General features: G+C 35.9%; 1 protein-coding gene across 1 annotated transcript in view; it reads right to left on the reverse strand.

Annotated features, from left to right (window-relative positions):
• The window catches only part of LOC149805492 (uncharacterized), an 82134-nt gene that overhangs the window by 36534 nt on the left and 20118 nt on the right, over positions 1 to 25482 (reverse strand). The window contains exons 3-7 of the mRNA XM_089950085.1: positions 20577 to 20726; positions 15198 to 15239; positions 10262 to 10435; positions 4065 to 4284; positions 1854 to 2137 (exon numbers count right to left, since the gene is read on the reverse strand). Of these exons, the coding sequence (XP_089806211.1) occupies positions 1854 to 2137; positions 4065 to 4284; positions 10262 to 10435; positions 15198 to 15239; positions 20577 to 20726 (870 nt within the window). The remainder of the gene's footprint in view (positions 1 to 1853; positions 2138 to 4064; positions 4285 to 10261; positions 10436 to 15197; positions 15240 to 20576; positions 20727 to 25482) is intronic.

A 25482-nucleotide genomic window follows, 5' to 3' on the forward strand; every position in this document is an offset into this window, starting at 1 on the left:
CTATTTTGATAATAATTTCCAAAGTGATATATGCAGGCTATCTATGTATTCTGAGCAGATATAACGAAATAGTTCACGCATATATAAGAAAATATTTCACGAGCGAGGTGGTAAATTTATTTTGATACGAGTGGCTTTCGCTCGTGAAATATTTCTTTATATATGCTCAAAAAGTAGATATTCTCAAAATAATATGCGCCTCAACTGACAATGCAATGTTTAACTTCACTCGTGAAACATTTTAGTTTTTGTTTCATCATATTTAGTTAATGCCAAAAAACCTTTTATTGCATGGATTTGTTTATCCATTCAGTGATACTGCTCTTAACGGCTGCATGATCACATCGATAAAAAGAAATGACACAATTTTACAATAATTTTGGGACGGCGAATTGTAACAACTTCAGATTCTACAAACAATGCTTCAAACTGTGTATTTTGTCAAATTGGTGAATGTTGTCATGAAAAAAATATTGATTTGTATTTTGTAGCACGTTTCATGCATGGATTGGTAGAATACACATTGCGGTTGAGAAGCTATAGCAGCATGACAGAAAGGTCCAATAAATGTCAGAGCATGACATCATTAAATAAAAGATTTTAGTGCTTGTGTATTTACGTGTAAAGACCATGACTGCTAGTTTTGTTAAGTTATCCATTCATACGTTAATGAAGTTGAAGTATATTAACAAACACTGCGCCTACATGTCGATTTTCACTTAATTTCGGATGCAGTCGACGCTAATCAATGCCTGATTTCTCTATGTTATCAGGCATAATTATAATTGTGATGAGTTAAAAATCGCTACTTAAACAACTTTATTATTATATGTAATCGGGATTTTTCAGTAAAAATGTGTACCATTTGTTGTTTATACTGTGCGAGTGATAAAAAATATCGAAACCCAAAAAGTCACGTCCATTTAGTCACTGACAATTTGTACAATTAATATGGAAAACTAATTATAAACAAATTAAGATTTGAAGGCTACTTGTTTTTCTCCTTGAGGTTCATTCTTATGCATTCGTGACGCCGCTTTTTCATTGATTACATAAATTTATACTAGTGAGTCAACCATATTAATACATTTCAAGATGTATTTATCCGCATAGGTCGATATAGAGAGAAAAAGAGCTGACGAAGCACAAATAGGCCTATGATGAAAATATAAGTCTGAATAACATATGAAATGGCAGAAATGCTTTCTAAATGGCAAAATAAAGTAGTTCTAGACATTTATGTCGCCACTGCAGTGATTAATGTGGTATCGCCAGCGTGGCAATATAATTTGTCTCCCATTGATATATTTCAATATCTCGTTATGAAATATTATATCGAAAGTAACCCTGTATGATTTTATTTTATTTCCTGACGTATACTGTTCATATCGGTGGATACGGCGTCTTTTAATTTTATCGTCTCTGCTATAGCGCCTCTTGTACAACTAAAACTGTGACAGCATAACAGTTAAACATGTATTAAGTCAATCTTAAAACGTAAATTTAATTATTTTAATGATACTGCTCGCCACTCCCATTCAAGTACTTTGCATGTGACATTTTGTGATTTAATTTGCAGTTGCTTATGAGTATATACTAATAACGTAATACTGCTTTTGACTTCTTTATTACAATTACCTATTTTATGTAATTGTGGATTACTGTCATCATCACACAGTTTTCACAAAGTTCGAAAGCAAAGCACAGGACGGGCTACATCTTAAATTACATTCAGGTTTTGCCTTCAGTCGATTGTACTACCGTATTTACCTTTAAGATTGCTAATATACAAGATTCACGTCTGCTACCTAAAAATGTCAATAATTTCTTACATCAACATAAAAAAAACTTACGTGAAGTGAGGATATTGGCCAATATACATCGATTATTTTGAGGGGTTCGTCGTCTCTATCATTTAACCGTAACTGTTCATTTATCGATATTAACTTTTTCTTCATTTCATTGGAATCCGCCAGGGGTATGTTGACACTTCCGTTTTCGGCCTCATATTCTATCTTCCTGTTCTCGCTGTTATGCAACCGACACAAGCTTGCGGTCGTAGGCAAATGTCCCTTTTGAAGTATGCTTTCTCCTAGAAGTACATTTAGAAATGTACTCTTACCAGCACTTGTTTCTCCTGTAAAAAGAAAATATTTCGTAAGCTTTCATGATATATTACAAGGTTTGAAAATAAAGCTATTTAATTTGTACATTCATCTAATCCCAGAATTACTTTTGGGATATAAATGAGTCTATGTATCTTCCGTAGATTACTCACGAGCAATAGTCAAGTAATATTACAGATCTATCTTCGCAAATCACACGTGGTGTTTTTCTGTAACTACCAGAGAAGTTTTTGAAGATATATCGCGACATACAATATTTTGTTATCAGAACAATTTCAACATTTAGAAAGTTTGAAATGGATATAATAAAGGATTCTATATTCATATCCGTTTACCAGTATTGTGCCATTTGTGTTGTTTTATTAATTTTAGCAGGCTTTTGACAGAGAGATAATTCACTTTGAGTTGGCCTGTTGAAACAAATTTCAAAGATAGTTTGTTGGTGCTTCTTGTCGCTCACCGAGTGCAACTTGCATTTTATTTCACTGGATCAAATATATCAATTAAAAACAACGTTTACAGAGACTCTCATGCTTGTTAACTGTTTAAATTATATCGCAAATGACTCCTTATCGCATTGAAGGCTCGGTATACATCACCACATATGATTAACTGAGACCTTTTGTTGTATTTATATAATCAGCCTTTAATGGTAAACAAATTAATGCTCGTCAACCCCACCCCCACCGTACTAATTCTGAGTCGTGTGTTCTAGAGCGTTTCTGTTAATATTTGTAATATATAGTGAGAAGAACTAGCTAATTGTAAAATAAATAATATCTGCTATCCTTTATTCTTGAACAGACATTAATATACGTTACTGAATACGTATAATCATATTACTAGGATAGAAAGTTTATTGGGATGTTTTATGGCATGAAACATGGAACGAATTGCACGAGTCGCGTTGCATCAATATAATCAGCTAATTTAACATATGAAGACAAGATGGAAAGCTTTCCTGGCCAACATTTAAAACTGTGATAGATTATACTTTTATTATATATCTTCTGAAAAGAAACGATTGTAGAACTGCTGTTTACCGAATAAGAAAAATAATATATAGTATGGCATAGTCGTATACAATACAAACGGATATGATATTTTGTTGCTGTTTTGTGTTTAATCCCACTTCTCAGCTCAGGATAAGCTATACATAGTGGCCAGTATAACTGGTGGAGGAAGAACCCGTGAAAACCTAGATAAGAATCATCAACCTACGAGAAGCTAGTGACAAACTTTCACACATGCCCACATTGACCGAGCCCAAGAATCCAACTCACGCGGACAAGGGTGAGATGGCAGTGATTGGCAAAGGCGAGCGCTTTAGACCACACGGATATCCGAGGCTCCAGTATATGCTGTTCTATGTCTAGATACAACGAACAATTATATATTATCATGTGTGTGTTTACAATGGATTTACTTAATGGTAGTAAATTCCAAACTTCCTACATTTTGGCGATTTCTTTTTTATACATGGGATTTATAGTTAACCAGTTGTGAGGGTCAAAGTCCTTCAATTGGGATTTAATTACATTCAATCCGTTCTCATCAGTGGAAATGAAAGATTTATGCAAAATCCAAATAACAATTGGTGGAGTAATTCTGTATGCTTTTAATGCTGCCGGAAAATATTGTTAAAAATCAAATTTTCCACCAAACATTATGAATATTCAGGGTGTGCATATTTCTCTGAAAATGCACATACTTTAATCAAATAATAATGTTCATCTTCTCGGTATATGCGATACCATGAGCAGTTTCAGGTTTTTCGACATTTAGAATACGCAAACAGAAAAGGCTGGTATGTGAGATTTTCAAAAAAATATGTATTGGGGCTTAGCATTGCTGATAAGGATGCCATATAAATAACCGTATCACATCAAAGCTCCTTTTTATCCCTGCATTGCAAATCTAGTGGAAAAGAAGACATACCAGTGATAATAATGTCAAATTCAGCAGTCATGTCCTGTAACATCGTCTTCGTGGATAATAATTCGTTTTCATAATCTGGGTATCGCTCATCTGTAACTTTACTCATTTCTTTCTTGAAGGATTCCTCCTGGACTGTATCTATCAGGTCAGAATAATATTCCACCAGCTTCTCTTTTATATCGTTGTATTTTTTCATTGTTTCATCAACCATGTTTCTCATCTGAAGTGACACAAAGTTTATAATTAAATATGTGTGTGTGTACATGTGTGTGTATGTTTGCATGTGTGTGTAATCTGTGAAGCGCAAATCGACCTGCAAATGTCCTTTTATCATGATAAGAAATGATGTAACAGAGTGCTATAGTTTCCAGAGCCTCTCATTTTGCATGTGTTCATCATCATTGAAGTGAATAGTCTTAATTTTGGAAACAATCATGAAAAAGAAAAAATAATTAAGCTAGTAAAATTTAATTTCAAGATAGTCCAATCACAGCGCATGTTCAACCAGATGACAAACACTATATTAATAAATTTTCATAGTTTTTATCTGAATTCTATGACTATTATAGTGTAGTCTATTACCACATGCCAGTGACATGAAGCAACATTTCAGTAGTAATACTTATAAAATGTGACCGAACTGTTTGGTGAAAGGGACGTGAATCGTCAAATGAGACGTTTGCCTTCTGTTCGAGTACGTTTGACATACAATTGTTCCCCGAATTTGACTGGTGACCAGAAAGCACTAGACTGAAGATGCAAGATACTAGAAATTTTAGTTAACGTCAGCAGTTCTGGGTAACATACAAATACAAGCTCTGTATGAAGTATTTTAATGACGTAGTTCTAGATAACATACAAACACTAGATCTAAATGAGCTATTTTAATGACGTACTTCTGGGTAACGTACAAACACTAGCACTTTATGAAATTTAATACTGGCAGTTCTGAGTAGCATACAAGCACTAGCTCTGGATGAGTTATTTCAATGACGTACTTCTGGGTAACATACCAACAGTAGCCCTAGATGAGCTATTTTTACTGACTTAGTTCTTTGTAACATAGAAACGCTAGCACTTGATGAGCTATTATACTGACTTAGTTCTTGGCAACATACAAACAATAGCTCTGGATAAGCTAATGTACTAACGTGATTCTGGCTTACATACAAACACTAGCTCTGGATAAGCTAATGTACTAACGTGATTCTGGCTTACATACAAACACTAGCTCTGGATAAGCTAATGTACTAACGTGATTCTGGCTTACATAAAAACACTAGCTCTGGATAACATATTCTATTAGAGCAGTAATCAATCTTGTGATTAGCGTTGCTATGATATTTCCACACTACCGTCTGTCAGTGATAGTGCTAGTGATCACTATTCAAGGGGTCATTCTTATACCATGATAAAATCGAATATGTATTATTGAACTCAAGATTATTATGTAAGGGTTTCATAATAGGAAACGAATAGAGACATATATGTATTTCTTTCAGTTTACTAAATTTAACTATCTATTGACAAGGTTTATGCCACACACACCCCAAAAACAAAAAACAAGAACAAGCAAAACAAAACAACAACAGCAAAATGTGCGCAGATTTTTTCGGGGAGTACAAATAAAAGTAATTTGGCTCACACATATCACAGCTGCACTCCCACTAACCAATATGGCGGTAAAATTGTATTGGCAAACACATGGTCTTATCGTACCAAAACACGTGATTGTTGCATTTCAAAATACAAATTGATATAGTGACCAAACACTGAGTAAAATGATATTCGACAATTTAGAATTGACTGATGTTTAGTTGCGGATCAAAAGGCTATAATGAACCCTTTGAAGAAATTCTACTTCACTATACAGAAGCCAATAATATTGCAAGCGCATATCACAATATGTGGTCGTATATGAGCCAGAATAAAAACATCAACACAGGTCACACCATTTTCAGCATAACTTTAATACATTGTATCCAATCTATTACTTTTCATTGCAAAAGTAGTAGTATTCGGGCAATCCACTGAAGACACTTATCTTCATGCACAACTGGAGGATATAATTACTAGGCCGTGATTCTTTCTGACAAGAACCTGGATTTCGCGGGTGGTCAAATGAGGGTTCTTTTGCGTCTGTGGAAAATCCATAATTGAACTTGCTATGTATTTAAGTGTGATGTGATGTGATTTGGATTTTTAACGTAACTTTAACAATTTTTCAGTCATACGATGTCTGCAATGTGGCAGTTTATAGTGATGTCTAGAACTGGGGCATCATGCCGCATGATGTCCAACCTAGTCCCATTATCCTGACACCAGGCCGACCAGTCCATACACTAACCTCTTAATGCTGAGCGCCAAGCGAGGCAGGTGTTAGTACCATTTTTGTAAGTCTTTGGTATGATTCGGCCGGGGATCGAACCCACGACCTCCCGCATCCGAGGCGGACGCTCTAACCACTAGACCACCACGGCGGTGAAGTTGTCAAGAAGATGTCCTTTCCATTCATCAAATAACATGTTTCCATTGTTAACAAATCTAACTGTCGTATCATAATTGCTACTTTTTTCATCGCGTACAAGTTTTTCCTAAATTTCGAAGAAAGCTTCGCATGGACGAAAATAAACCCTAGGCTAGTTGTGCACTCGAAATTCAATTTTTGATTGGGGTCCATAGCCGGATACGAGTAATACTGAAAATCTATTCTGCTCCTGTCCACCAACACGGGAGTACCCAAATCAAAGGCGGTTTCTAATATATCTTTGAATCGATGATTGATGAAACCATATATACATTATCTATTTTGTCTAATACCTTTTGCCTGACGCCTTTTGCATGATGCTTTTGCAAAACTGCTCTGGTGGCTTTGCCACTCGTATCCAAATCGACTCTCCATTGCCAGATTTGCAATCACCGGATCTGACAGTTGTTTTTAAGCGGCTTCATTAAGTATTTTAATAACGAGATCTAGCCTTTTTGCTGTTGATGGCAATATAACTTGAGCCATGTTTGGTTGCCGATTCACTAGTCGCCGTAATCAATTTTGAATCGATCGAATCGCTTGCAAACCCAGATTTTTCAAACGATCATAGGTAACATGTTGATGCTATCAACCACTTGCGTTGTAACTTGTTTAGCGATTGGTGCAGCGCATGAGATAATATCGCGAACACCTATGGTGCGTTTGCAAACAATGAACGAACAACGTCACCGATGTCCTTTCCAGAATTATTTTTTATCACGTTTGTTACGACACGCATGGTCTCTTACGTCCATGTAAGAAACATTATTATATTTAAAGGTTAGGTGGATCTTTATTGAACTTTTGTGTTGTCAATGTTTTATCCCAAAGATCAAAAACGTGAATTATGACATGCTAGACAGGCAAGTGTCGTGGGAGTAATCGATATTAAATTGACTGTTTCGACTGTTGGTGAAAAGCCAAATGGCATATAACCCTTAACAACTACACTTGAGGAAACATAGTTGTCCTACCAAACACTGTTGACAATAACAGTTTAAACTGATCTGCTTTGTCGATGTAATCCGCCCAATATGAAGCGCAATATTCAATGCGGGAAAATCGTTTATCGTCTGAAAAATCTGATCTTATCAACGATATAACTCAATGTGTGCTTATGTTCACATATAGAAATATTAGTCTTTGCCGGTCATCAGTATGATTCTTTATCGAATTCCTTGCTTACTAACTTATCCAAGGATAAATTCAGAAGCTGTAACAAATCAATGAACTGTAATTGCCCCAGCCTAAAAGTCGTGTGTTTTTCCATGTTGTTTGGAATAACACTTACTGGTTATTTTGACTTTGATACTACCGCTCGCATTATTAAATGACCATCATACCAAAGCAGGTATAGAGCACTAAAATGATTTTTTGTTTTGCTTGGGTAAACTCTCATCTATAGATTACATGCGTCGAGTGTGCACGGTCGGCATGCTTATATAAGGGAAATTATTTTCTAATTAGGAACTCTGTTAAGAACATTTTTTAATATTTGTACTCTATTAAGATCAAAAACTGCAATTGCTTCAAACCTAGCTATTAATTTATTTATTTATGTGCCGGTTTTTGTTTATTTCTTGCTGTATCTGTTTCTGATGTCTGTACAGACAAAAGTGGTGTCACAGGAATAATCACATGTTCAGCAAATCACTGACACCCAGAGGTAGAAGAAGCTGCAAATATTAATGAAAGATAAACCTCAGCACAACTACGACAATATTTGCAACGATGAAACCAGTAATATGTACGACCTTATGCCAACATATGTTATAAATGTATTTCAATTTCTCCAAATAATTTTCCATGCAGCACCTAAATATGTTCTCACAGATGCCTACAATATGCTTTTGAAGATGTTACTAAAGTTTATAAACGATCCACAATCACCAATGTACATGAAAGAACTCGCAATACATTGCTCCGCTTTTCTCGCCAGCCAGAGATGACTGCAGAACACCGTCCACATCAACATTCTTCAACATCTGCACTGATCTATGAAACGATGGTGCAGCCCAGATCTTAAAATCATGCGGATGACATCAACAGCTTCTAAAGTGAATAGGGATGTCAGCTTAGCGGTGTCGTGCACCGCAGCCTCGCGGCGATCGGGTTAGGAAATCATTCAATAAGCAGATAATTGATAACTAGTGCTCAAGCGAGCACAAAGGCAAGAAAGGTGTGATTATATGTTGTCCTGGTTTATATAGTACAAACGCTACGGTTGCATCAATGCCATTACTCCCACCCACCCACCGAAGACCACTCACATTGTCTCAGTTGTCGAAATCCGCAACAGAGTTGTTGCAGTTGTTAGAATGACCAGTGCGAGTGCCAGTGCCGTTAAAAGCCACTTGGGCTGGTTTCACAGTAGCTTTCTACCATTGCTTGTCAGCCTTTGTTTCTCATATCAATTATTTTCCTGGCCAACACGATCTGTTTGCATCCCGTGCGTGAGGAAAGATTAAATGTCATGATAGGCTTGGATGAAAATAACAATTTAAGCCTCCTTGTGGAATGAAGGATGCTGAATAAGGATTTAAATTAGCCATTGACAGGCACTAGATGTACAAATGGCAGAATGACAAAATAGCCGGAATACAGTAATTTGTCAATATTCGCATCTACAGTAAAATCTAGATAGTTTGTTTTTGACTAAAATTAAGTGTAGGAAGAAAATAAGTTTACATTGTCCTACCTGTAATTTGGTTATAAAAGGTTTGCATATATACATATGTATTAGAAACAAATGACCAAGCCATTTAAATATCATGAATCAAATTTAATGATTCCCTGGACGATTAACATCTACGACATTTGTTATTTCGCCTGTTTTCTTCCTGCTAACTCTGTGATGCAAAACTACAGGAATTCATTGATTTGCATGGACATGTTAACAGTTCTTATATCACGGCATAATTTCACTTTCGATAAGCGCACATGACCTGTTTTAAATTAAGTAATAAATAGTTATGGTCATTTTCAAGATTTCGTAGTGTGTACCAAAATTGCATTCCATTCCTTACACATTGCGAGACTGGATGAGTTCTAGAGACTCCGTCATATGTCACACCTAATTGCAAAAGAAACCAGGGCAATAACTCAAAAAATTGTTAGGGTTGTTTTTAATTGTAAATATGAGCATCTTTAGAAGATGAATATAATATTTATGGCGTTTCACAACAGTCCATCACAACTGCGGTATAAGTTGGGTTCTCAGTATGTGTGAATGTTGGAAAGGCGGTCCGATTTTCAAAAGAATCCAATACATTTATATTTTAAAAAGCAACAGAAATCGCATTCTGATCGTAATGCTACGCATATGAAATGAAGAACTCTATTAAATGCCGACTGTTCCTAATTTTGCGATTATATCTATTTAAGGTTGCTTCAATTTTAACACTACATTTGGTTCATTCCATACATGGAAATAGTAATAATAATTGATGTAGTAATTTAATAATCAGACGACGAACTCAAGACTACGATTTAAAGCGGATACTGTTGATGTGTTGCTTCGCAACGTGAATATAAAATATGTATAAGAACCCTTTTAAGACTTTTCTTTTGTTTTGGTATCATTTATTACGAATGTCTATTTCATATTTGTCTACTATAGTTATGTTTCAGATGTAAAATCAATAACTTATTTAAGGAGAGAATTAGATACCTCTTGGCTGGATTCATTCCGATCTCCACAGAACAAAACCTGCTTTAAACGATATGCATCATCATTTGGTGATTTTGTAACTTCCATGCTGAGGGCCTCCATCATTGTAGCTAAATCTCCGTATCCCAGGTTATCCACAAACCTTTCTTCGGGGCGCAAAAGATCTAGATTTTCCTGGAGCAAAAATAATATTATTTTTTTTGCTCACAAACGTGAAACAAAATTGTGCATTTTTACGCTTGATCACATAAACGGTGCGATTTAAATCTTATGGAAATTCGATTGTTATTTATCTACATATCAAAGCAATTATTTCTTCATTTTTTAGATAAATATCCTAAATCTGATTGTCTTAGTCAATTCTAATTGTGCAAAATATGAAAATGATCACTCCAATATCTGATAATATATTGGTTCTTATAAACTATAGTCATATAAATATAGTTCTAAAAGATGTAGCAAAATTATGAATCTTCGCAGTAAATGAAGCCTTTGATTTGTAATGGAACTTTACACATTAATCCAAAGTCAAAAGTATAATGAAATCTTTACATAAAATGCAGAGTATCTCCTTTACACATGCACATTTATGCACCATGCTAAAATGAATGTGCATAAGATATTTATATTCCTTTCAAAATTAAATTAAAGTAGTCAATAATAATTTCTGCTGCGCATATGATGTTTTTATACCGGTTGTACTGAATATATTTGTTGTTGTCATTGTACCTATCTTGCTTTATAGTATTACTGTTTACACACGTTACAAATTATATATCAAAATATCAACGAAACAGAAAAAGGTCTCACTGGTGTAGAAAGTTATCTTTTCTTAATAAATAAAATAATCTCAAACTGACATTCAAACATGCTGAGTATAAGAAATTCAAACAGTTGTAATTGTTCGGAAATCTACGCCTTCTACAATCCCCAATAAACTAAATTACGATTTATTAAAGAATTTCAGACATTTTGTCGCAAAACCAAAACCTGTACGCCTAATACTGGATGTCGAAAATAGCCGTGACACGTGTGCTTGCTTACAATGATTGCTAAGGTATAGGCAAATTTAATTTGTTTGTTGAATATACAGAATATTATAAAACAAAATATATAAATACAATTATTTCTGTATTTCTTCAGAACAATCTTCTGTCTGGTCCGTACGTATGAGGAAACGAGAAAATGCTCATTTGATGTGGATGTGTTGCAGTTTTCACAAAAACTGAGGAGTAGCTTTCGCTCAGTAGCATATTCACGAGTCACATCTCAAAGACAGTTTCCTATCTGTAAATCCGCCAAAATTTATATTCCCTCCCCCAAACTTAACATTTTGTGTTAATGAATCACGTTGTTTGGAACGTAATAGCTCTTTACACTTTTCCACGCTTATTTATCAATAAATATTAAGCGATCTGCATTAAGAAAATATAGGTATGCGGATTGTGCACAAAGACATGCACGCATTGCATTTAGATTTACACTATTCCATTTCATCTGTAGACATACTTCATTGCAGTAGCCATCAAACAGCGATTAGCCACGCCATAAATTGCTATTAGTTAAGAGTAGCAACATTTTCATTAGAAAACGAGAACTCTTGGTGGGTATGTGACGTATCGGGGTGGAGGCGGTCACATAGAGGGTGGTAAGATATGTTCAAGTGGAGTAGAAAAGGGTGGCGGTCATAGAGGAAGGTGGGATGCCAACAACTACGAAGCCAATTGTAGACACGGTGCGCCTATGGTATAACAGCGTGGACCATGATTACTAGCATGATGTATTGATTGGGTCCCGATGCAGTATGAAGAAGGAGTCTTCGGACAACGACGAAGGTATCACGTTTGAGTACGAGACCGATGATTACATCCGTCAACCTGAGATTATCGGTTTCTGTTCGCCGTTCACATATATTTGACTCTCCAAGGCGAAGCGGATTTCATCAGACACGACTGGACTCACGTCCTTACGTCGCGCTAAGGGGATATACCGCTGCCACACTACCGACAGAAGCTCCGCATTAACTCTTCGTTTGTGTCTCAGAATTAGAAGTTATGGAGCGTGAGAAAGTGCTGGAGGCAAGTTTTTGTTGGACTCTGTACAATAATTTTGTCGCTTTTTCTACGGATGGAACTGTTATTATGACGAAACATGTTGTCTCGTTAACGCTACCGAGCTTTGTAACGGACTTCAGTCTTCAAATGGGCTCTCGCTATGCCCTTAACTCTAAGCTATCCTTTCGTAGGAAACGGGTGTATCTTGGGGTAGACGCCAACGAATTCGGCAAAGGATGTTCAGTTATATTCATCCTGTAACTCTCCTACTATCTCTTTGTTGGCGTCTCTGCGGAGACGGTGACCATTCATAAAATATCTGGTCTCATAAATGCGGGTATTCTCTGTCATGTCGCGGTAGGGTACCCGCGGTAGATGTACCCCTTTTCCATTTTCAAACAGCAGATTATCAGCATTGCTTTTTTTGGTTGTGACAAACATTGTCCATCTAATGTTTTGAAGAATATGCTGTACAGCCTAGTCCATGTAGATGGGGCCATTCAGATTTGGCCTCAGTTTTGACGAAGTTATCCTCAAATACCTTACGGAATTAAAAGGTTGTGTTGGCTCTCAATTCCTGTTGCTTGTCCTCTTGACCTTTAGCCCGCCCCAGATCAAGGTGGATAGATAGTGAACCACGCAAGTAACGTTCTTTCTTTAAGAGATTCGGTAAAAACTTTGTGCCGCTGGTATATGGTCTTCACAGCTTGTTAACAAGGTATCGCTGGTAACGAATAGCCACTTCTCCGAGACGGTGATCGACTCTAGCTCTAGTGCAAGTCGCCCGTGGGCGCGCTACAGCTCTTCCGGATTTTCCAGATCATCAGGAAGGAGATAACGTTTGGAAGCGTCTGTGTTCATGCAACTTAAACAATTTATAAACTCTTTAGGGATTGAACATCAGCAGTATGAAACTAGAAATATGTGCATCATCACCTAGCCATATAAATTGTTTCAACATATATACGATCCATGTGGTAGGATTAGAGTGGTCGTAGTCCGAGCACAAGGGGTCGCTGGCCATCGAGGTACCTTATCTGGAACCTCACACTACGAGTAGGTGCGTATCGATAGCTTTGAGCAGCTCGATATCTACTCCCGTAGTTTTCAGCAGGGCGTCCCCCATCATTACTGAAGTAGTAAAGTAATGAGAGGGTATGTTTTCAAACTGATGAATCATAGGGCTTTAAAGTCATGGGCCAGAATCAACACCTCCGTCATGATCGTCTTGCAGTCAAAAGGCATCCCATAAACATTGGGCGTGCTGGTAGTCTGAGGATATACCCGTATGGCTGAGAATGCTGCAAAAGGCCTTAGATTGGGGTAGCTGTGTCTCAGCTAAACTGTCCTCCAAACGGATATACACCCATAACTGTCAGAATGACGACATCACGCTTCGTATACAGGTTGATGTTGTAAAAGGCTATTTGGGGAAGGTCATTGGCCAACTTTTCTAGTTTGCATTGCAGAAACTGATAATTGCCTTTAAACTGGAGTTGATCTATGGAGAAGGTCACATATTTTTCCACGTTGCTGGGGATGGCGTTGATGTTTACCTTTTTAGAGGTCGTTCTCAGAGCTACAATTCACTCGTGACCATCTTAATTTCCCAGATTGTGAAATATGACGGGTATATTTTTCGGGCATATTCACAGCAGTGGCCTCTCACCAAATCCTAGACGAGATACTTTCGACAGAAATGACATGTCCTGGCCTCATTAAACACCATAATGCTGACTGGTATAATTCCTATATGTCTTGCGTTTTGCTAATTCCTCGCGGTGCCTACCAGCCTTTTACTATCCTTTTGAGAAGTCTGACTACCTCTTTAGGTAGGATAAGCTTCTTCCCTTTTCAAAGGCGTGTCAAGGGCCTCTTGGTTGGTATAGATCACGTAGGTTACGGCCATCGGCCATCTGATCAAATAGGTGCTTAAAGAAAAGCTTATTCTTCCTTGGTTGTGTTAAGATTGTCCTTTGTAAATCTGAACCTATACTACGACAGTATGTTTTCAATTCGGGAAATATCTTTGGTCCATTCGTAGTGCTGCATTCATCATTTGTAAGGAACAGTAAGTTACGGTCTGTAAAATTGTTACTGGTTGCTGTTTTCGCTCCAGCGTTACTTTAATAGAGATATTTGTTGCTTTGTGTGTCCAGGCGATATTATGAGATTTGCTATACATCTCTCTAAGAACATCTCTAAATTGTCGTCTGGTCTTTAGTTTTATGCGTCGCAGATTGTTGGCCTCGTGGCTACCTACACAGCGGTTGCAAATGCAGTGAGTGGCTATTGTGCCTACCTCGCAATTTTGGCATATCATTAATCTTATCCAATCTATATATCTCTGGTGTAGTATTGGGCAATAGGTGCAGAATAATTTTCATCCATTAGGTTCCGTTTGTCACCAAGGCATCCACCTACACGTTTTGGTTCCTCATCGGAAAATATATACCAGTTGTATATATTAGACACACCGCACATCTAATCTAATAGGCCATGGTTTTGTGTTCGCCTTCTGCACGCCTAGCTACCCACCTCGTTGGTCGCTCCCATGGACTATGATTGTTTCCAAAAGACACACCTCGTCTCTAATTGGCTTGGTAGGATACTCACCTTCCTCTGGGACCGCCAGCACCTTCTATACCCTACTTGAACTCAGATTGCACTACACTTAATGTGACTGCCACCCTGCTCTACCCAACCAAAACTTCCTAGGGTATTGTAGAACTGTTGTTGCTTCTTAACTTCGTAAAAAGTGATACACAGTGGGGCACACTATCCTCTTTGCAACTACTCATTGCTGAAAAATGTACTATTGCTATTTTTTTGCTCTTATTAAAAATTAATATTTTCACACGTTTGTTTAAAATGTTACTCACTTGTTCGGAGTCATGATCAGGTAGATCTCTGGATATTTGACCCTGAAAAGAAAAGGAATTAAACGTGTAGTACACAGAAGTGATTTGTATTCACAGAGTGATTGTACATTTTACCTCTTATCAAAGATAAATATGTGACCCATGTCGAACGACCTTTGTATGATTAATTAACGTTGAGTTCTGCTAGTTCGCTTTACTCAACGGAATGAAATGAAACTGAAAAATTAAATTGAAAAGGTCTTTAGCACTGAGCTTAGTCTTAGCAATCTTGGTAATAATCTGAAAAGTACCTAAACATTGAACCTGCTCTAACGCGTGAAGAAATTGTTTGATGTAGGCTAATTCATATTCATGCTTTTGCGTTTACACAAACCACATTCTACAACTTTTAGTTGTAAACAGACAAAAAATGGCAATAAGCATTTCAATTCACGTCCACGTCAAGGCGACAAAGCTTTGAGATTGTTTCAAACCTCAACTAGCGAACTTTATGATGGCTTTGCATTCAGTTTTATATCAGGATAGTCAATATACGTTAAGGCAATATGATGATGATGATGATGATGATGATGATGATGATGATAATAATAATAATAATAATAATAATAATAATAATAATAATAACAATGATAATTTATATCCGGATAGTCAATATACGTTAAGGCAATATGATGATGATGATGATGATGATGATGACGATGATGATGATAATAATAATAATAATAATAATAATAACAATAATAATAAGGCGCGAGTTGTCTATGCTGCTTTCTAGTGACCCATTCGTCGATGCCAATGATGACATTGTTCATATAACGCTTGCTAATATCTTTATAGCATATTACGCCTGTACACATCTTCAAAGCAGCGTTTTGGGCGCCCTGTTGGTCTCTTGGAATTGGTAAATTCACCTGTCTGAGACAGGTTAGTTGTCTCTTTTTAAGGAGTGTCAGGATGCTTGGTTCGATTGACCTTGGCTAGGACATCAGGATTGGTAACCTTGTTTTTCCATGTAGCAAATATTAGGTAGATGAGATCACGTGTACATAGTTCAGCTCATTAGAATTCAACCTAAATAATTTAGCAATAGTTACTTCGTCATTTTTTGTTTTTCATTGTTTATCATTAATCTTTATTTATATATTTGATGTTATTTTGCATATTTTTGTTTGATTTTTTTGTTTATGTATTTTGCTCTTTGTGTATTTTTTTTACTTTACTTGCATTTATGTATGTTTTCCTCCTTTTGTTTCTTTTTTTCTTTTCATTTGTTGTTTGGGGTTCTGTTATTTTTGTGGTTAGTGTTCTTTTGTATTTTTAATGACCCATTTTTTATATTTCTTCATTTTGTTATTTTGTTTTCTTTTTCAATTGCTTTTTGTGGATTGCTAAGTTCATTGTGCTTCCTTTTTTTTTTTAAAATGTCCTAACTTGTTCCTTTCTTCATTTTAATCCTTAACGCGTGTATTCAAGTGCTCTCCTCTCCTGTCGTGGAGTTTTGTTTTTATTATTTACTTTTAAATATGTTCTTCTTTTGTGCGATTTTAGAATGTGTTCCTTTTTCTGTGATTTTCGGAATGCATTTATATTGCGTAGTTTAGTAATGTCTCTTACTCATTACTGTTTCAGTGTTTGTCTTTTCTAATATATATTTACAAACGATGTGCCTTTTCATGTGATCTTAAATTTAATTTGAAGTTTCCTGCTATATGTTATCTCATGTGTTTGTTTTTTGTTGTTATGAAATGTGTTTTGTATTCTAGATATAGAATCGTTGAAAAGTAAACCGCAGCCTGTGCATAAAATGAATAGTGAAAATTTGAAGCATGAATTATTAGGAAATACGATAGCCAGGAGATACTTAAAGGGTGTCTAAAAATACAACAGTAATAAATTGAACAAGTGTGGCCCATAAATACAGTGCATTAAATGAAAAGATGCTTGAAATATACAAGTTTCTTGTGAGAAATTTGAGTAATGAAGAAATTAACAATTTTAAAGGGACAAGTGAAAACATATGGGGATCAGTTACTTCGAGGATTTTCTTGCAGGCCAAACAGCGAAAATGAACAAGCAGCACACTTACTAACACTATTAACAAAACAGTGATTCGTCTTCCCGGAACAAAAAAGAAATAAAGTAAAATGAAACTGTGCTGTCACCAAAATGAACAAAATGAACAGACATGTTGAAATTACTACTAAGCCCATGAGCTGATGATCTTTCAGTGGGTGGTCTATCACAAGAAAACAGTACTGAACCAGTCTGTAATGAAATGGCATGGGAACCGGTGTGACGGTTTATTTAGAACTTACAAAAATCAATGCCAATTCGAAAAGTAACGATCTGGTAAATTTGGTAAGAATTGCATTGATTTACGCCAGTTATATTTTGGTATCACGACAAGTGTGTATGGATTAGATAAAATGACAAAGTAGAGTTCTCTATATGTCAAGAACGTCAATGATTTCTAGAACAGTAAACTCTATTATAGCTGGTAATAAATGTACGAATTCAGATAAACCAATTATTGCGGCAAATTGATCAAATGCAACCATTGTACGAAACCTAACTCCCTAGATGTTTTAAAGCATATCAAATATAGCGATTCTTTTTAACAGCACACTTGAAATACATAGACCGGAAAGATATAGAACAGAAACAGAATAGAAATAATTGAGAAACACATTGCTACCAACCACTTTTGTATTTTCAATAAATATGAATCTTCTACAACTATATAAGTCTGGACTCAGACATAAAAAAACAACATAGTACAATGTCGAAATTAATAGATAAATGGCCTCCTGTTGTTAATGCAGGTAGAATCACCGGGTTTGTGTTTATATAGCTTGTTAATTAGAAAATCGTCTGAAGGAATTAGCAGACAATATAGTATTATTTTAGGGCACTCGATTTTTAATCTTTATTACCGATCTATCAATATGCCTATGCTAGCTTATTTCCAATATATCAGAAGACGACACAACTATCCGCCCTTCTGAAAACTCTATACTGTTTGCCGATAAATATCTTCAAAACAATATTCAATCTTTAAAGATTGATATGCGTAAAAATGCAAATAAGAACAATTAACGTGATTCTCTGACAATGAGGTCGACTTAAATTTAAGCACGATGATTTTAAACTCGCACGTTGTTATTTAATTTCATTACTAACAATCCTCATTGTAAACGTAGGTAAATAACAGTTGTCTCTCAAAAATCCTACTTAATATATTTTTAACAATATTCGCACGCTATATTGGAACGGCTCTATTTTACCAATCTTAGATCTTGCCGCATCATTTAGGGTAGTGCAGTATCGATCAAAGTCGTGGCACTGCCACGCTGGAAAGACTAGTTACTGTAATAATTGTAAAAACTAATATTTGCAAAATATTTCCAATCTCAGTGATGGCCATTTTACGAATGGGGTGCATTGTATAAAGGATTGCTTGCTATACAAAGTAGCCAATGACAATATACCCGAAAATATATCATGTTATTGAACCGCTAATACATGACAGTGACCATCGTTCCTTTACATACCAGCATCGTTTTATTCTATGATCTCGCTTCTGCTCTTTCGATAAATATCTTGCTCTGTCTGGTCCAGAATCTTGTCGTTTTAACTGAGTCTTAAATATGATTGCAGGATTGTTTTCCTGATGCATGTAGTATGGCTACAGCCGTGATAGGACAATATAAAATGATTAGCTTTTAATGTTAAATACCTTATAGACTTACAATAACGAAGAGTAGCAGTAGTATAGCATATCTGAATATATGCTGATTAGTTTCGTGTGTTTCAATGATTTAACATTTATAGTCTCATGACTACATTTCCGCTGAACAGCGACTGTGTGAAAACAATGTCCATACTTTATTCGTAAAATGCCTTGAGAAAGAAAGAGAAAATGATCCTCAGGAACAATTCTTATCTCCGTGCGTACGCAACCGATTCTGCTATCAAAATGTATATTGATTTGCACCCAGTCAAGTGTAGTCTTGCAAGACAAAATGAATGACAATAGGTGAAATTTGTAAAGTGAGATCAGTTCTGAAATGCATTTGTATACATACTTCTGCTTATATGCTCAAGTTTGATTGCACAGGAAAGCTATTCTGAAAAGTGACTGTTTAGCTAACAATTATGGAAATATGGTATACGATGATGTGTTGTCATATGAGAATTAATCCAGAATAATAATAGCTACATATTTCACATGTCTTGAAGAGACTCCTTTGAGTTTGACCGTATTAGAAGGCGCCGTACTGAGATAATAATCTACTGCTTTGCGATGTGCTATGAACAAAAGAGGGATTCATAACTTCTGGTCTGAATTAGGTTTAGGAAGCGTTATTTAATTAACCTAGGAATTATAATATTGAGTCAGTGTATCATGATTTCCCAACATCAGAACAATTTATGATTCACGTGATTTGTTATCATATTTTTCAGTAACGATAGTTAAACGGCAGAACAGATGGCTAGTTACGGGAAATACGAAACTCCTTACAGTCAGGAGAAGATATATCAAGGAGTTCAATATCTAGATTGTACCAATCATTAAATCATTGTATGTTTGTACACCAACGCTAAGTCGACATATCATAACTGTACCTTGTACTTTGTATACGTTATTTGATACGATGGTGAAAACGAGTGTGAACACTCAGGTGGTAGACAACTCCTTTGTTATGTTTGAGTCTACCGGCATGTATATTGACCGTTACAGCTCAACATAAAAAGGTCAAAATTTCTGCTTCAATGTGCAATTTTGATTGAAGTGAATGGGGACAATACATAGGCAGATTCCTCGATTGAAGTTCCCTGTCTAAGCTGTATTATTTTTGTTTCAGTTTAACTCGTTTCACATACAGACTAGTCCGTTTCGGCGCGTTTTCACTGTTTCAGAAAGGTCTTGTTCTGCCTCAGCGTGGAAAAAACAAATGCTATATTAAAATGCCATATTCTAGCAACGATTTATAGGTCATATCTAGTTTATAATATTTAAAAATCGCATGAGGTTACCTTCATCGTTAATAATGTGTTTACGCATTTGAAAATAATCTAGGATGATCCCCATATAAATGGTAAATTCATTAATATATGTGACACATAGTAAACTATAAAATAAGCAAAACTTCTCTTCGAAGATTGCATCTAAAAATACAATGTTGTTAATAACAGCAATGATCTAATTAATCAACATTGTATACTTTATTATTGTCATATATATATATATATATATATATATATATATATATATATATATATATATATATATATATATATATATATATAAAACCATTCATTTATCTTTAGATGAAATATATCTTTTGACCTCGTGTTGATAATTCACATAAAACTAACCTTCAACTCCTTATTAATGATGTATGTCTTTAGTAGGCTGCGTAGAGATTGTTCATCCTTGCTTTCTGCGAAACTACCAATGTGATTCAGAATTAATGTGGAAACTTCCTCAAATGGCATATTGTCTACTCGCGAAGACACAGGCAGAGGCTGAAAAGAAATAAAAGCAACCCTATAAAAAAACGGCTGTAAACATTGAATTAGTTGTGTCTTAACAATGCACTTCAGAGAATATAAGGTAGGAGCTAATGTCCTAAAACAAAGTTCTAAATCTATGTACAAAATTAATACCAGTTGACGAACCGTGTTCAAGGCCAACGGACTTGGTCTCAATAAATTGTATGCATTATGCTTCGATACACAGACTGTTTTGTTCTGTAGGAATTCACTGTTTACAAGTCTTACTTATCTATAAAAATGGTAAATTGAACACGATATATCGAAACACAGAATACTGTATCAACCCTCATGTTATACCAGTGAGTATAATTTAATCGAGTTTTTTGGGTACGATAATTCTCTTTCTTTATCAAGTAGCAGGTGTAGTTTTCCTATAGTATGTGCAGTTTCATAGTTTTGATATCACAACGTGTCACATGTCAGTTTGTGTCATTCCAGTTGGTCAACATAACCCGATGAAATCATTGTGCGTTATTCTCTTTACTGTTTGAAGCGATCGCAGGAAACCTTTTTGTACCCCACCTAATGGAATTGTTTGTTTGTAATGAACTTTTGGATGGCAATTTTTGCCTTTACTGGCGAAAAGAAAAAGGAATTAGATTTTTAAAAAAATAAAAAAGGTCTAGTCTAAATATGGCCAGTTTATTTCCACAGGGATTTGTTATGGCACGCATAACAATATCATAATATAAAAAATGGCCTCAATACCCAAGAAAACAACAACATGAAGAAGTAAAACTAGGATCTTACTCAATTGATAGCAGGTGTTTGGAAGGAGGGGGGTCTATTTAACATAGAATTCATCGTATATATAAGCTTGGTTTAAATGAGAATTTACAAAAGTAAATAAACTCACCTCTGTTCACAGACATAAACCGGTCTCCCAACTGAATGAACTTTATCCAACTACAACATAATTACTTGGCAAATATCTGATGAAAATTCGACTCAAAATAAATTTGTTTACGCCTCCTATACAGTTTGCTGATGCGGCAAAGATACGTTGTGACGAACTCAACCGTTTTCAAGGATGTCATATAAACATTAGATGATTTCAACATAAAAGCAACAATCGCATTATCAAGAGGTATCGTGTATTTTTGGCACGTTTAGGATGGGATAAAAGTTTCGTGTTAGTTATGATATAAAACATGATTGAAAGAATACAAATGTTGACTTGCCTATTTCAAACTTTAAAATGATGGTCTGCAAAGGGGAAAAGATGCCGATTTACCGATAACATTCAACGATGAAAATATTGAGATTAATCACATTAATCCAGATAGGTAAAAACTGTAAGTGTGTAGTATAAACGTGGGATAGCAAATAATGGAGTGTTTGTACTCATCTCATTATAAAGATCAATTTGAAAATCGCATCAACTTTACAAGGTCAATATACAACAATCCATCACAAAAAAGGCAGAATAAATTTGTGGAACACAATATTCGATTCTAAACAGTGATGACAACCGCGTGCATGAAGTAGACGCTTCTTAATCAAATGGCAAACCTTTACGTTGGTCTGAAATCATTCAACGTTTCCAAGACTGAAACATGTTGCGAATGTTTGAATGTGAATGTACCAGTTGTACCTGGATGTTCTGCTGTCTTGTAGATTGCGGCAATGCACAATTTAGCAAGAGTAAAATATTCTCAAAATAGATTTAGACGGTTAAAAGAAATGGCAATGAAAATTATTTAATACACCTTTACTACGATCCTGAAAGTAGAATTGCTTACAAAAACACAAATCAATTGTGGGATGAAATTAACTATGGTGATGCGAAAATCATATGTGCTGATTCGAAGAATAGTTAACTGAACAGTCTACATATATTTTAAACAAGCAAGCTGGAAGACAGTTCGATTACAAAAGTGTTTTTGATGTTCACATGGACGACGAGTGGCAAATGGATATCACTGGCCTACAAGCATACCAAATATACAATTATGCACAGACGTAAATCTGGACAGTTATAACTGGCTTTATCGTTGCTTTTCTTTTAGTTCCATATATGTTTAGAGAAAACAAGTAAAATCAAAAGGGAGATTACATCCACGTTGTTTGCGCAAACATAATAAAACAACATCAGCCTGAAAAGATACAATTAGACGAGAGAAATAATTTATAGAACAAAACAGTTAATTAGTTGATGAAACCAGAACATATTTAAGATGTTTTCAAGCGCTTTGAACACAAAGGCATTTTCATTGGAAAGATTTAATATACTACTTAACATTACAATAGCAAATGAAACATTAGGAGACAGAAATGTAAATGGTTGCCTGATAAAGAATAGAAAACATGGATGGGGAAGAAACCAAATAATTTATAAAATGATTACACTGGTCTTCCGAGATAAACATAGTCAAACTGTACTAATTCTGGGTCACTGATAACAAACATTATGATTAAAAGTGTTAATTTGCTCTAGTTTTAAAAATATGTAACTGGCTCAGTACATATGACACTTGACTAGAGAATAAGGGAGAATAAGTGAGTCATAAAGGGAAGGGATCTAAATTTAAACTAGAAATGACTAAAATACATTTTTGAATGGATCTATGAAGAAATCTATGACTGGGTTTGGACAGTACTTGCTTTTTAGGCAAAACAATGAATGATGCAATCTGAAGCTGGTATTGCATCAAACATGATATGAATTGCATGATGTTATTCAAATGAAGTCATGGATGATGCAATTATAACTAAGCTTACATCATTCTGCTGAACAAATTGCGCTATATCAGCAATATAAATTATACAGCGTCGAGCTTCTTATTTGTCAGTGTTTGATTTTGCAAAGGGACATATTTCTGTTTAGCCAAAGTGAGCAGAGATGCCTTGCACTTGTGTGAACAATGCGGGTAACGTTTCCGATGTTTGTGGTGAAATGACGTTTGCATCACAAAAACGCAGTATAACCACTATGGTTATAAAAGCCGATCACTTTTTTTTACTGCAAAATTGGAAATCAGGACAAGCAGTAGTCCCCACACATACGCTGCTACACATGTGCGACAAATCTTTACCAGTGGTTGAACAGGAAAAGGAAATATATGCCTCTTGCAGTGCCAATGATTTGGAGAGAACCAACAGATCATATCAGCAATCGTTGCTTCTGCATGGTGCATCCATTTGGGGAAGGTGTGTCGAAGAAGATATGGTAGACTGTGCATTATTTATTCAAACATTCCATCAGCTATACGCCAAGTACCACACAGTGAAGGACTCTCGGTTCCTGATGCACCAGGATCATTCACACTTGAGTCAGGCAAGGAAGATGAAGAAGTAACTTGTAGTCCTAAACCATCGATGTTACATGATCCATATTTTCTCCCATTCACCTCCTCTGAAGCACATCTCATAATACAAGGTGAACTGAATGACCTTGTCAGGAATATGGAACTATCCAAGAGTAAAGCAGAGCTGTTGGGCTCCAGACTACAGCAGTGGAATCTCCTGGCAGGTGATGTTAGGGTTTTCATGTTCCGTGACCGTCAGAAGGATTTTGTCTCATTCTTCTTCATGGAAGGTGATCTTGTAGCCTGCAACACCATCGATGGTGTGATGGCAGCTCTCAACATCGTTTATGATCCAGATGAGTTGAGATTGCTCATTGATTTATCGAAGACCAGTCTTAAATCTGTTTTGCTGCATAATGGCAATGTTTTGCAGTCATTTCTAGTTGGTCTTGCAGTCCATATGAAGGAAACTTATGAAAACATGAAGCAACGTTTGAGGTGCATAAAATATAACCATGTTTGATGTTCAGTGGCAGTTTTGTGGCGATTTGAATGTTTTCGCTCTCTTGCTTGGTCTGCAGACTGGATACACAAAGTGCTGCTGTTTTCTCTCCGAATGGGATAGTCGTGCGAGAGATTCCCACTACATCAAGAGAGATTGTCCATTCCGACAGTCATTGTATCCTGGGAGGAAAGATATTCAGCATCCACCACTTAATGAATAAAAAAGACTTTGTTACCACCCTTGCACATCAAGCTGGGTCTGATAAAGACCTTTATCAAGGCCATGGAGAAAACACATGCAGCTTTAAGTACTTCCGTGGAAAATTTCCAAGGTTAAGTGAAACTAAAAGGAAGGTGTCTTTGTTGGTCCTCAAATTAGTGAACTTCTTCGAAATGATGCATTCGACAGTTCACTGATTGGCAGGAAAAGACGGCATGAAAAGCCTTAAAGTTAGCGGCAACAGATTTTCTCGGAAACAACCAGGCAGATAACCAGAGGGAGTTGGTGGAAAACCTCCTCAAAACATATGTGGTTGCAACATGTCACTAAAGATACATTGTTTGCAATCTCATTTAGATTTTGTTTCCACCGAACTGCGGAGCAGTGAGCGACAATCACGTCGAGCGGTACCACCAGGACATTTTAACAATGGAGAAACGCTGTTCGGGCAAATAGAGCCCATCAATGCTTGCAGACTATTGCTGGACAGTGACAAGAAATGCTCCATTACATGAATACAAGAGACAAGCCAAGAAGCGCCAAGTAGACGCTGAACAAGAACTAAACAATGTATGTATGTATGTATGTATGTATGTATGTATGTATGCCGTTTGTTTCATAGTAAATTTAATTAGTATAACTCTTTTGCTGTTCTTTATAGTGTTACATAATCAGGGCAGGTGAAATATTATCATATAATTCAACCATAAACACCTGAAAAGACCTTGGTTTAAAATGTATTATTAAAACTCTA

This window comes from Sinohyriopsis cumingii, chromosome 2 (assembly GCF_028554795.1).
Source record: "Sinohyriopsis cumingii isolate HCF-2022 chromosome 2, ASM2855479v2, whole genome shotgun sequence".
Lineage (NCBI taxonomy): Eukaryota > Metazoa > Mollusca > Bivalvia > Unionida > Unionidae > Sinohyriopsis > Sinohyriopsis cumingii.